The sequence below is a fragment of the Poecilia reticulata genome, chromosome 6 (assembly GCF_904066995.2).
Source record: "Poecilia reticulata chromosome 6, P_reticulata-male-v2, whole genome shotgun sequence".
NCBI lineage: Eukaryota > Metazoa > Chordata > Actinopteri > Cyprinodontiformes > Poeciliidae > Poecilia > Poecilia reticulata.
Genome location: NC_088835.1, coordinates 26,586,343 through 26,601,344, shown reverse-complemented (window position 1 = coordinate 26,601,344; position 15,002 = coordinate 26,586,343). Strand labels below are relative to the sequence as shown.

At 39.4% G+C, this 15,002-nt stretch overlaps 1 protein-coding gene across 2 annotated transcripts in view; it reads left to right on the top strand.

The window, feature by feature from the left end:
• tspan18b (tetraspanin 18b) overlaps positions 1–15,002 on the top strand; it is a 62,686-nt gene that overhangs the window by 42,118 nt on the left and 5,566 nt on the right. For both annotated transcript variants that reach the window (XM_008411942.3, XM_081608281.1), the window contains exons 3-5: positions 9,206–9,301; positions 11,893–12,087; positions 12,333–12,407. In XM_008411942.3, the coding sequence (XP_008410164.1) occupies positions 9,206–9,301; positions 11,893–12,087; positions 12,333–12,407 (366 nt within the window). The remainder of the gene's footprint in view (positions 1–9,205; positions 9,302–11,892; positions 12,088–12,332; positions 12,408–15,002) is intronic.

Genomic DNA, 15,002 nt, shown 5'->3' with positions numbered 1-15,002 from the left:
TAGCAATTAGCAAAATTATTGCAGCTTGCATTAAACCTTGGTTTTTATGTTTGGTTCCCATGGATCTCAAAGGTGCCGCATTTATTACACTCAGAAGAAATCTTGGTTTTATTTGCACCCAAATAAAAACAGCTCTGCAGCTCTGGAGGCTCCATTTATTGTATTTGATTAAAATGTGGAACTTGGATGTGCAAATGAGCTCAAACCTAATTGAACAGAAACCATTTGGATCTTCTAAATCTACTCAGTAACAACTAAGCTAATTAGCAGTAATAAAACTAATGCAGTGTTTCTGTACGTTGTGTACAATCAAATGTTTGAGTAACATGCTAAATATAGTCTGAAAAATCTAATGACATATGAATCATTAAAAATGCATGTAAGCTATAATGTAGGCATCCCTGCGTTTTTTAATCAAGGCAGCCATATTGGATGTTGAGGTCGTCAAAGTGAGAAACCTTTGACGATTATAGATTTTTCTCAGTTTCTTGAAAATGTTATCTCTGAGTAAAGATGTAAGTCATAGCTGCATTGAAATCAGTACCAATATTTTCCATCTTCTAATCAGTGTGGTAGTGTTTGTAAAACTCAGTATTTACTCAGGTGATACTTCATGTAAAAAGTTTATGAAACATTACCATAACGAATATGAATCCTGACCGAGACACAGACATTTCGAAAAGAAGGCCAATTTTTCCAAATCCTGCATATTTCATGACGGATAAAGACTGGAAACTAAAGAAAAAAATAAACCAGAACATTTTCCCATGTACACTTAATTTCAACATGAGTTAATGATGCATCCAGTCAAGAACTATGTATTTTGTTTATGTTTAAACCAACCAGTGCCTGGTCTAAAAGTCTAAAAAGTGTCAAAAACAATGAACCAGAATTCATCTAGGTTATTTTTTTCAGTTGCGACATTGCAGTAATATTTAAAATGTGTATTTGAGTGGAATAAATGGATACGTATGATTAGATATTTAATAGTTCTTGCTGTGGTGGTACATTTAAAACAGACACACTTTCTATCTAATCTGATCAGATTTTCTAGTAAACTCAGCGAGATACTTCCTGGATACCACCAGAGGCAACATTCAGATCATTTGCATCAAATATAAATGAATAACTACTCAACTGAAGAGACGCTGGATTTGTAATCTAGAGGTTGAGAGTTTGGAGACCAGTGTTTTCCAATCTCTTCTTAAAAACATCTTTGTTTTGACTTGTAACAAAACTCCAGTTTTAAACATAAAAAATGTTTAACGTTTTAACCAAATTTGCTGTAAAAGTAGCGCAGAGATCTATTCACCACCAGACAATCTTTTTCTTGTTGAAACTTATGTTAGCTTGTCTCATTTCTAGTGTAATGAGATATTTGCACCAGAAACTAGACCACAAATGCTTGGTGGGATTTTGTGTTTTTGCAGTGTACGCTTAACTGCATCCATAAAGGGATTGTCGAGACAAACAACCACCTTTTATATGCGTTTTTCCTGTCGTCATAGTTTTTTTTATCTTTGTCTTTTTCAGCCATAGTTGTTGATCTTGTGGGTGCAAAGAAAATGGAGCTCTTGGTGTCTAAGATCGGCTTGGAAAAATGCTCAGGGCATCGCTTCAAAACGCTCCCACTGGGAGGAATGTAGGTCGGATGGGTTTGTCCTCATTACAGAGCACTGGCTTCTGCTGGTATCATAAAGTTGATTTGGGTTTCGGATCTCATTAATCCACCACCATTCTGAGGTCCGCAGCCGGGGATCTCCAGGAGTAAACAAAGGGATTCTTCGAGCCGCGCGGCATTTAATGGTGTCAGTAACGTAAGAAGCGGTTGATGTAAATTGAGTTGGCTTGTGCAGGATACCTCAGGGCAAAGACTGCTGTTACATTGTCACATCAATGACATGCAGTGTTTCTCTCTAAGAAAATATTTCTCTAATCTCATCAGCACAGCATTTCTTTCTGCATCTGTGTTGGTTAATTATAATATCTGCGTTTTGTCATGCCGACATTAATTCATTCATTTTTGCAAAGCGGCACACTCACAAACGGAATGAAGTGAGTCCATTCCGATTTTTAAATTTTTTTCATCCTGTATCTGATCTTTTCATGACAGTCTGAACAACACAGATCAAACTTTTATTCACATGGATATCCGTTACCTATCTGATCTGACCCGAGTCTGAACGGCTTGAACGGTTCATCCGACCTGAACGTCATTGATGCTCAACAAACGTCACTATTCTGCGTCTTGATGGGCGCAAGCGCGAAGGAAAACGACAACCATGGTGGACAGTAATGAGGATTGCGTTGTTAGTGTGCTGGCTCCGCTTTAAAATCGTAAAATATGCTCAACCGTTAGCATCCATGTTTACTTCCGCAAATACTGAGCACTATTTCTTCTTTTTTACGGTGTGTTCACATCAAACGCTTTTGCGTGTCAGGCGCATCTAGTTTACGTTCAAAGTCTATGTGGAGGCGCCCATCGCGACGCGTATCGCACATCTAGCGCAGTTTCGAGTGTTTTGAGCGTTTGATGTGTTAAGTGCATCCAACAAATAGGCCAGCAACAGAAAACAATGGCTGGAATGATTTTAACGCAGCTGACCCACCTCCACATAGACTTTGAATGTAATCCAGACGCGCAAAGTTTTAGGTGAGGAGCAAAATGTCAAGCCTCTGCATTCAAAGTGCAAACTCGTCGAACTGGAAGCGTCGGATGCGTTTTTGACGTGCATAATGCTTTTGGTGTGAACACACCATTATGGCGGTTGGTAAAGCACTGAGCACCCTGTCTGGGTGACATTATTGCGCCCCCTACTGTTCATGCGGGACACTTTGAGGGTCTTTGCAGTTCACACTGGAGATCACATACAAGTCGCATATTTGGAAGTGTGAACGACGATGCCAAAAATATCCGATTTGAAACAAATCCGAATTGTATCTCTTCAGGCTGCATTGTGAACGTAGCCTCTGTGCTGTTGCCCTTTTCCAGATAACAGAATCTGCAGACCTGAGTGTCAGATCCGTGAGGCTGAACTGTGATCGATGAGGGCCAGCAGTCTTATGGGAGTCATGGGAAAGGCCAGTTTGTTTACTCTGCACTTTCGCTGTGGCAGTTTGATTTATACGGTGCTGGTTTCCACCTTGTACTGGGAGCCTCGCTAGGCAAATACAGTAAAAGCGATCTTAAGCAATGAATTTTAATGCACAGAAGAGAACTGGCCCCACATCTGACAGCTGGGCCGACCCCGAGATGGGAGTGCAGAGAGAAAGGGTGAGGCTGGAAAAGAGATCAGACATTTTTGTTTGTGGTTGTAAAAACTGAGAGGTTTTCCAGCAGCCCGTCTCCTCATCCCCTGCTGTGGAAAATACTGTTTGCTCTCTTAAGGCCCAGGGATTGACAGAACAGGCCGTTTCCCTCGCTTTTCTGCGAGACAGTAATTTATGCAGATCTCAATTAAAACCTACTGTGACCTCATTAGGCCTTTCAGTTGGATCTAGGAAAGGATGGAGTTAATTAAAACCCATCTCAGGCAATGAGGTGGTTGGTAGCTCAGAGTAGCACTCCGAGGGTAATCAATACGTGAGCATATTATTAGGATTTACAGAAAGTATTAACCGTCACTCTAAATCTGCTTCCTAAATCATGGGAAAAGCATAATACACCCTCTGGCTGCTGAGGAAAGTAATAGTTCTCATTATATGTTAAATCATCCCCAAACCAGACAAAGAGACTCTCGGTATCTTTAGATTGGTTCAATTTGATTGTCACGGCAACTTACACAAGCTGGCAGCGAGACAAAGAAAAAGCTTTCTCTGTGGCTCAAAACACATCAATACTCTGCAGCAAGTTAAAAACAAACCAACGCTAGCATGCAATATTAAAAGACAAAAAGATGCGGCTTTTGTTCTGCTTAATTATTCATGCAATTTCGATTCTCAGTGAGTGCTGGACTTGAGGCAAATGTTTTGGGTTTGCATCACCTCAAAGGTGGATTTCTGTGTGTAAAGTGAGATCATATTTGACAGGAGTCAGACCAGCATTGATCATAACCCAGGTGTCAGTTACCCAGAGGAGTGGGAAGCCTGGCCAACAAAAGAGAATGAAAGAAGACGTTTCTGTTTTCTTTCTTCTGCTTAGAGGCTTCCAGTGGGCGGTTATTAAATCTATTACAACTCCACTGAGAAGCTGCTTTTTGATCTGGTTGTCACCGAGTTTCAACCTCAACAAAACAACAGATTAATAAAGCAGGGAGTCGTTTAGTTTCTGACAAATTATAAATTGTGTTCCCTTCAAGTCACAGCAATTACAGCTGCCCCACAGATCGCTTTCCATCCAGTCCTAGCAGGATGTATGGAGAGAAATCCTTGGAGGAGAAGAAAATATGTTTAATTGCTAAAATGTAGCGTCAATAAAATGTACTGGAGTGACTCGGAAACACAAATCTAATTCAACTGCTGATGGAAGGTGGGTTAAAATGCAACTACCGTATTTTCCACACTATAAGGCACCTAAAAACCTTCAATTTCCTCAAAAGCCGACAGTGCGCCTTATAATCCTGTGCGCCTTTTATATGGACCAATATTGAGCCACAACAGGTCTAGCAACTACGGTAAGCAGCCGCCGACTTCATTTTCCCCCTTAGAAGAAGAAGCGCGGTGCATGCTGGTATAGTTGTCAGAACACTGGTTTGTTAATAAAGTTTGACTGACCTATCTACCTACCGACCTGATAATCAGGTCGTCTGCAGGTCATTTAGCACCAGGTTCTCCACCAACATGCTGTGCGCGAACGGAGAAGGGTAACCATCGTCCGGCCCAGGCGCGGAAGTCTCTCCTCGCCGACCGGAGTCGGTCTGTTTTGTTGACATTCTTTATGTCAACAAAGTGGCTTTACATATTCATCCGGGATGCTTCGACTAGGGTTACCAAGGGACCAGCCCCTATACATTTAAAGCCAGGGGGAAGAGAGACAGAGTCTGCGGCGGCAGCGTGTCGGTTGGTCTGTGTTACCCAGAAAGCAGTTGGGCACAATATCGCAACACCAACACCGTGACTGAAACAACGACTGGCGCAGACTACTATATAAAGTACTTGGGGACCAATTCTTTATTATTACACATCCATATTTGTAGAGAACGGAACAAATCATATCCCATATCGATTCAATACGGTGGCAACCGTAACTGCACCGTCTATTCTATGCGCTTTATAATCCAGTGTGCCTTATAGTGCGGAAAATACGGTAATTTATATTTTCGTACAATATATTTAACTCCAAATATCAGCTCAGAAACTGGAAGCTAACACTACCCCTAGTGGTGGCTGGAGGTTGTTGCAAATTTATGGAGCATCATAGGGGACAAGGAGGATTTGTTTTTTCTTTTGCGTTCTCTCGTAGTAATGCACTGATCAGGTCAAGCGGCATAATTTAATACTGAACGTCTTTTCCATTGTACTTAATGCTTAAATATAAGGTTTTCATAAGGTTTTCCCATGTATATTGATATGTAGTTTGTGAGATACCTGTAGTTTTATATCTTTTTCTTTAAAATAGAAATGCACTACAAACCTCTGTGCAAAAGCAAAACGGGCCAAACATGGACTTTCCATCCACTTAGCTGCCATTTTTGTTGCAGCAAAGTAAAGTGTGATGCTAACCAACCAATAGGCTGCAGCTGAAACCTGACAGCACGGCCCCTCATTTGCATTTGAGCATTCTTTGATTGTTATTTTCACACCATGAAGAAGGAAAAATAAGAGAGATGAGGCAATGACAAAAGGACAATCGCTTGTATAAGGAAAAGACAAAACAAAAGGTATACATTTCTTGATAAAAACATGTTTAAGAAAGAAGAAAAAAAAATATGGATTTCTGCTTTTATTTTTAATCATGTCAGTTTTGGTCCTCCATACTTTGGCGAGGTAACGCAAAATAAAGATTTTTCCCTTGACTCCTGAGGGACTCCGTACAAATTAACTCAACACAAGTAACCACAAAAAAGTTTTTCACATGTAGGGATGCTGACCAAATAAAATAAACTTTTATAACCAACCTGCAGAGACCGTTTTCATTTGAACGCCGTTTTGTGTGAACCAAATGTGAAATTCATGGATGCTGCTTTTCGTAGGCTTAATTGCAGATGGACGAACAGCAGCAGCAGATCAAAAGGCAGCGCCTGTGATGTTGGTTGGGGCGGGACGGGAGCATTAGTGCAGACGCGGTGTGAAACCCACTCAGACGTGAAGACGTAATTAACGCTGACTGACACATGCAGGGCTTGAAGCAAACTGTTCGGACAACAATCACTTCAATTAAGATTTGTTTATTTCAGCAAGACAAACTCATTTAGCTCATGTTGGTAAGACTAAGCTGTAAAAGAAGCTTACAGATTTATGACTAACAATACCAGGTGTGTTCTGGTAGTATAGTATAAAACTGAATTAGTGAACTAAATAAACTTGGTTGATTTTTATTTATAAAGATCATTTTTACCCATCTAGTTGTTCCTCCTATTTTTAAAGAAACTAAATAGAAAGTTTTTTTTAATTAAAGCACAGAGCATTGCTGAAATGTACTTCATAAATATATTGTAACAGGATGTAACATAAACTTTTCCCTGACAACCAAAGTTAGCGGTTCTGTTGTAGCATCAGTTATATTACAAAATTAGCCACTTTACGGGAACAAATGTCTTAAATTGAAGAAGCAAGATGATGTTTAACATTATTTCATGACAATCAAAACTAAAATCTGCAATTTCCCCAGCAACAACTTACTCATTACTTATTCATGTATTTATTTGTTTTTGTAAAGCAGCTTGTCGGTTGAAAAATCATCCACATCAACGAGGGACTGATTCCAGAAATTATTTCCATACAGGATGGACCCAAATGCTGTTTTTACTCCCCCAAACCTGTAAGTGGCGCTGTTGCTAAAGTAGTTGAGCCAGAATACAAACCAGTTTCTGCTCCAGCACAAGAAATTTTCTCAACCTCATCTATGATGGTTCTTACTTTCAACAACTTGACTTTTTGGCTCCTATTGCAACCCGTAGGAACATATCAGCTTCATCATTCTCCTCTGGGAACAAGAAAACGATTAATTAGAATAGCGGTTAACTGAACTAACATCTTCAAACTGGTGTGCATGATTAAAATGTAAATTACTTCAATAATATTTAAAACTGTCCAAAATATCAACATGGTTGGTTAAGATGTAGAAATTCTATGAATATGATAAGATTATTGCAAATTTGAACACTTCTACACCTTTTCAGTACAAATTAAGGAGGGTTAATGACTAAATGTCCATCTTTTTAAAATTTGTTACTGCCTGAAAATAAAAAAGAAACAAGCTTACAGCTTCCAGACTGTGCAAAATTACAAAATCTTACCAAGAAATTTTGGTTTCTAGTGCAAATATTTTACGACACATGAAATAAGACAAAATTAACTTACAAATAACGTTTCAACAAAGGATATAGGATCTTGTCAGTAATTCCTTAATATTGATTAAAAACATTCTAGTTCCTTTAGCAAATCATTTTTCCACGCTGTAAGTGAATTTATCTGCCAATAGAACAGGAGCTTTTTCATCAATATTGAGGAATTATTGACTTATTACAAGCTCACATATCTAATAAGTTACTTTTAAATTTGTTTTGTCTCACTGGATATTTGTACTAGAAACTAAACCAAAATTACTTGGTAAGGTTTTGTACTTTTGCAATGAATGTGAATTGAATTTTTCGATCATAACATTATTCTCCGTTCTAAGAAATTTGAAGTAGTTCCTCTGTTGTAGGAAGTTGGTGGCTGACTTTATGTGCAGGGTTAGGGATACAGACATGGCCATGTCGTCCCTTAATGCACCAGAGGGGCTCTTCATTATCTGGGAGTGCTTTGAGGAAGGACCTTCATCAAGTAAAGTGTGTTTGTGTCAGGTAGAGGGTTAGCTGACGGGCGCACAGGAGCTTCTGCCTTTCATTACATTAACAAAAGATGCTCTGAAGTAAAGGCCGTCCCCTTTGGGTTAATGCACAAGGAGACTCGGTCAGGAATTACGTCCTTAAAACAGTCAGCAACAGACCAGAGGAACGCCACATGTCAAGAGCTGATAGGGAAGCCGGTCATCTGACTGAAATAAATTGTAACGCTTAATTCACTTTTATATTCTTGGAAAAGATAAGAATCATGACATTGCCAAAGAGTTTAATTTCTTTAGAGAACGTTTGGAGATTAAATCTGGCAAAGAAGGACCTGAATTTAAAGCAAACCAGCTAACGCACTGTAAAACATTTATAGGTGGTTTAACTTGAAAATGAAAGTCCACCTGCTGCCTTGAAAGTGTAATTTAAGTCACGAGAAAATAGTTTTGGTTTTAACTCAGAAATTAAAGTTCATGAAGTTGATTTAACAACAAGAGACAAGTTGTCTAAACATTGTTTTTTAACTTCATTAATCTTGAATTGTGAGTTTTAACTTAATGCTGCAATTTAAATCGAATATTATTTCACAATTTGCTAGAAATAAAAATAAAGAGCCACATTTCTCTATTATTTTACTCACAATATCAAGTTAAAATAAATACTTATTTTACTTTAGAATAATTTAAATTCTTGTTTGAACAGAATTTCTGATCTGATGATGAATTTTATTAAACATCCCAATGAATTCAGCTCAGAAACATTTAGTGATCAGGACATTATCCTCAAGCTTTGCTAACTGAGAATTGCATTAAAATGAACATTTAATAAAACACCAGAGTCAGATCAACGTAACGCACTTCCACCTCAGGAGACAGAAACATGCCGCTAAGCATTCTGGGAAATAGCTCCCACTCCTGTCTTTCTCTACTTTCAGTTTTTAAGTGCAAACCTAAAAACTCAGTTGATTCAACTCTTGGAGGTTTGACTAAATGAATAAAAAGTTAACACAACTTACTGCTGCTGTAAGTTTATCTTTCACAAACTCACATTTAGGTTCAAAATCTAAAACTGGATAAATTTATCTGACTAAAAGAGTAAAAGATGGTAGACACAACTAACTGCGGCTCCAGTGTTTTACAGTGCAGTCTTATTTGTTGGCGTTTGGTGTTTTGTTTGACTCATGAAAACGCGAACAGGTCCAAGCGGAGCGCCGTCGGCCCACTAACCGTCCGTATGGAGGATTGATGCGCGGCGTTTTCTGCTTTTCCCTGCAGGGTCAGGGGGAGGCTTCAGCTCGGGGGACGACCATGGAGGGCGACTGCCTCAGCTGCATCAAGTACCTCATGTTTGTCTTCAATTTTCTCATCTTTGTAAGTACTTTTCATCTCTTTCTCAAATGGCTACCTCTGAAGTTAATGATTTAAGATGGGCCTCTGACTAATGGAGCCGCATCTGCATTTCATTAGACGAGGCAATCTTGATTCTATCAAATTCTCTTTTGATTAAATTTTAGTGTGCTGACACACATCTGAGGCTCACTGTGCCAAACGGAGCTGGTGACTGACACCTGAGTTTATCAGACTTGATAAGACAATCAGGGGTAATCCCGTTAGCCGTGGGGGGAGGGAGGGTCAGAGTGGGGAAGGTTTGTGTCTTTTCCTGCTTTATTAGGCGCATCCCAACCATTTAGAGACTCCACTCACATGCGATTGTTCAAGGCTGAGGCGATAACGCAGCCAGTAGAGCAGAGAAGGGGGATGTTTTCTGTTTCTTTTTTTTTATTTTGTTTTATTTTTTTTTACCTCCAAAGCTTTGAAAATGACTCCCAGTTTCCATAATTCCCTAGTTTATTTGAGCTAAGCAAGGTTGTTTTAGTTAACTAAATCAAACAGAATTACAAAAACTGAAATCGAGGAAACATGTTTTGTTAACGGAAATAAATAATGGGAAGAAACTATAACTAACTGGACTATATGATGAGTTTATCTGATGTGGAATCAATCAGCCAATCAATCAGGTTTATTTGTGTGGCATATTTCATCAACAAGGCAGTTCAAAGTGCTTCTCATCAGAAGAAGCCATAGAAACACAGTGAACGATTGAAACGTTACATTTTGTCTGGTGCCGTTATTTCATCAGAATGTGAAATTTATTCATTTTTTCTCAGTCAACCAGTTTACATCAGCTGTTAAATTACGATGCTCCATAATCCTCCCTTCGCAAAAAGGCGACAGCAGAAGTTGTCATAAAACGCCGGAGCCAGTTGGTCGATCAACAATAATTTAATACTTTTTTTTTTAAAAACGGGATCTTCTGATGAGCTTTAGCCAATCACATAATCACAAAACAATACTTTTATCTTTTTAATTCTGCACCAAAACTTTACCAAACTACTACTATAACCAATAAAAACTAAACTGACACTAAACATTTAGTTAATGACGGCTAATAAAAACTGAAACCAACTGAATTAGACAAACGAAGAGGCAGACCGAAATAAAACTAAACTGTAATGAAACAGCCAGGTTTCATTACATGCTGCAGGAAGAAGAGGGTTGCAGTAGAAATGTTGGAGGCTGCGATCTTTCCCCCACCTCAGTATCTGCTTTTCTTAATCACATGAGTGGTTAGCCTGTGGTGGAGGTGGATGGGATTTTGAAGAGGCGGAGGGCGGTGGAGGATGGGAGCTTTAGCAGGTTGGGGGGTTTTGAAGCAGGGCTGATATCTCTACACTTCCCCCCTCTAAGCCATTGTGACTGGAGAAACTAAACCTTTGCTCTTTTACCCTGAACTCTTAATTTGCTCTGGAAGTCATTTATATTACTGAGCTGTAAGTCGGTGACTCGGTACAATCTGTTGGGTTTCCTTACATAGAAAGTTTATAACTACTCTGAATGATTAACTGCTACAATATAAATAAACTGAACTGGTTGTTACCGCTCTACAATGGCTGCTGGAAAAGACAAGTGTTTGGTCGTTGAGTTTCTGCTCAGAAACAACTCGCTGCATTCTTGTTGATTGTGCAGGAGGTTCCACTTCTGCTTTTCAAAGATATACTGTTGTATAAATGCTCCCCTGTTTGCAGCCATTTTCACTTGCGAATGCAAACGTTGAGTTTGGATTCAAAGTGACAAGACGGCCTAAAGCAGCTCGTTCTGAAAGGAAAAATAGCCAGAACTGAGCAGACTGAAATCTTATCACACAAGATTTTGTGCCAAATATGTAATGAACATGTTTTTTAAGCCCAAAACCCAGGGGTGTCAAACTCATCTTCATTTTGGGTCGTATCAAAAATCTAAATGTTGTTAAAGGGCCGGTTGTGCCAGAATGTATCGATAAAACCAAGTAAACTGTTAAATATCAGTAAATAGCTGTTTCAGCATTCAATAAGTGTTTCTTAAAGTAAAATAATATTGAACATCTTTTCACATGGATCAGTCCAGCCAGGATTTTGATTGTTTTTGTGTTGTTTTTTTTTGCAATCAAAATCACAGATTTTGTGGTGCTAATTTAGAAATATTTGTAAGGAATTTTTACGATATTTGCGCTAATTTATGATGTAAAATGTGACTTTTTATTCATCGCCGTATCGATCACAGACTGTAATTTGACCTCAGGTAAGGCATAAGCAGCAGTCACTTAAACCCAAAGTTTTTGACCAATTTTGAGAAAAAATGTCAATAAAATCAGAAAAAAAATGGTGTTTTTGTGTGAATTTTGTGGAGGGACTTATTGATGTCATTTAGAGTTTAGAGGGCCACATAAAAAATTACGGCGGACCAGATTTGGCTCCCCGCGCCTCGAGTTTGACTCCTACGCCATAGACCTACCCTAATTTGTTCAGTGAACCGTAATAGATCACCTTTGACCTCAGTAACCAGCCCAGGCCTAATATTTTGTTTTGAATGTTTGTTTTTTTTAATGAAGTGACCTCTGTGACCTCTTTCCTGGTCCTCTGCAGCTGGGCGGCTCGTTCCTGCTGGGCGTGGGCGTGTGGGTGCTGGTGGACCCCACTGGGTTCAGGGAAATTGTAGCGGCCAACCCCCTGCTGTTCACCGGCGTCTACATCATCCTGGGGATGGGAGGCATGCTGTTCCTGCTGGGCTTCCTGGGCTGCTGCGGAGCCATTCGGGAGAACAAGTGTCTGCTTCTCTTCGTGAGTTCATCCCAACCTGTGCAGCTCTGTTTTCTTTTTTCACTATTTTTGGGGTTTGAAACGACCAAAAGCGAAACCATCTGTGCGCTTTCGTACGTCGTGATGTTTTAACGATGACTTCAGAGGTTCACAGACGGCGTGTAATTTGTTTGTTTTTTTACCAGAACCTGGAGTGCAGTTTTCCTGACTCACCTAGCTTGTAATTTTCACACTATCTGGTTTTGTGTTATTTAACTTTATTGCAGTTCTTCATGCTCATCCTGCTCATCTTCCTGGCAGAGCTGGCCGCTGCCATCCTCGCCTTCATTTTCCGGGAACACGTAAGTCGCTTTAGGGAACTTATTATCTTCAATCACGAGTCCAAACGGGCCTGAAGTCGAAGCTCTTCTTGCTTCTTTTTGACTTTGAACCATTTCTGCATTCTGATTACTCAGAGAGAGAGAGAAATTGCCGTTTCAATCCCTGGATTCCTTTTTCGTCTCTAAACCAGGGATATTTTGTTACCTTTGATGCCGAGTCCATCGGCTCTCTGGGACAAAGCAGAGTAACGATTTGTCGAATAACTCACTTTCCTCCATTAAATGTTTTTTGTTCCCAGCTGATGTTGCACCAACTTGCATCATTTTTACTTCTTTATTAGACTCCTCACATCTTTCTTAGGGGGATTTTCACAGCTTCCACGCTGATATCAGGCCTAGTTCAAACAAATGGCGTCAAAAGAAGAAGTGTTCTTCGTCCTACACTGAAAAAAGAAATTAGTTGGATCAACTTAATTGAATTGCTTCAATTGGTAACTTGTAATTCAGTTAAGTTGATTATATTTTATTGATTCTTTTCAGTGTGCAGGATTTTTGAAAATAAAATGTTAAAACATACATTTAAAATAATTTAAATTCTAGCTGCATTTTAACCACGATGTAATATTTTAGTTTTTTTTTTAGTTTAGAACAACGTAAAAGTTTGTAGAATTAAGTCAAAGAGATTTGAATTATTTATTAGAAAAGAATGAATGATTTGAGTAAGAGTGACTTAAATATATCACACACTTATTAAACACAGTTAATGAATTTAGTTATCAAAACCTAATAAATTGAGTTGGTCAGACATGCGAACCTGTCACTGACCTCAGTTGTTTCAAGTAAAAAGTTCCTTAAAGCTAAAGAAGTTCCCATTACTAAACCAAATGAATTAAGTGAGATTAATATAAATAAGTCCATAAACTGAAATACACTTTGAATTCAGTGATTTCATTTCAGTGTTATCTGGGAAATGCAACCTTTAATTTCACTCTGTGACAAAAGAAAATCCTGTGTTAGGAAATAACAGTTTTTAGCTAAATTACCAGTTGGTGCCGCTGGTGTCAGCAGCCAACAGCAGAGCGTTTAATCGTCTGCTGCACCAGCTGGCAGAGAGACGCATCTATGACTGTACATCTACATTCTCTAAACCAGTGGTTCTTAACCTGGGTTCTATCCAACCCCAGGGGTTCGGTGAGTCGGTCTCAGGGGTTCGGCGGAGCCTCTGCTGCGGAGATAAAGACACACTTGTGTAAAATCGTGATGGCGCGCCGCTTCGCTATCACTTGATGCAGAGGATCACGTTACATTGCTTAACCAATCAGAGCTGCGGAGGAGCCCTGATTGAAGGAGCTCTACTCTCAGCATGGATTTGAACTTTTGTCTTTAATTACTTCAGCAAAACTTACCGTTTTTACCAAATTCTATAGTCTAAATCTGCTCCTTAGTCGCATCTTTTCGGGGTTTGTACTGCCTCCAGTGGTGTGGGGGTGGTAATACAGCTAATATAATTACATTACTAAATCAGAATACCACAAAGTATTTTGTGTGTCGGGGGGGAGAGGGGGTGGAATAAGAAAGGTTTGGTGAATGCGCATATGCAACTGGGGGGTTCGGTACCTCAAAAAAGGTTAAGAACCACTGCTCTAAATGATCCTGGTGTTGTTCTTCCAGCTCAACCTGCAGGTTTTAAATGAATGAAGGACTGTTACTGTATGTAGCCACAGATTTTAACTTTAAAATGAAAGAGTTCGTTATGATGTCCTGTCCAACAGGATTCTGGAGCTTTTAGAAGAAAACCAGACAGACCAACAGCATTTTCAACTTAAACCACCTGTAAATGTTTTACAGTGTAGTGGTAAACACTGTAAAACAAAACACGGAATCTTTCTTAACAACATATCGCTTGAACAAACTTAATCACCTGTAACTTTATTTGTGTTTCTTATTTAATGGAAATATCACAATTGCAAAATGTTTTTTTTTTTTACATTAGCGGAATATCAACAAAATTTTACGCACATCTGTAATAAAAATGCAGCTGCTGCTGGAAACGAGTTGTTTCTCCTCCTGGTTTTAATTCCAGCCTCACCTGGATATTTTTTGGTTGAAAAGCCTTAATCCTCTTTCTTTCTCAAACTTTTCCATCATAAAGCTGCGAAGCTCCTACTGACAATTCACAGATCCAGAGTGGAGACAGAAATTTCCTGCACAGCTGTGAAGCTTTTTAGAAACGATGCTGGCAGTTTGGGGGAAACGGGAGGTTTGGTGCGGCATCAATGTCAGCTCTGCTCATAAATCCGTGATGGACGTCTCCCTGTCAACATCTAAAAAAAAAACAACGGTCATGGTGGACGGATTCAGTGTGACCAATAAAATTCTTCAAATTTGAATTATAAATCTTCTTTGGTTTTCTTGATGAAATTTCTTATTTTGGTTTGAGATCCTGCTGCTGGCTGGTCACACAAATCAAACGTCATAACTGCCCCACTTCTTCCACCCGCAGAGCAAGTCGGCTCTCGCTGAACATAATCAGCTGTGACTTGGCATGTCAGGGCTGCAACAGAGGTGGGCTGATTTCTACCCTCTGCAGCACCGGCCCTTTAACGACTCACACAC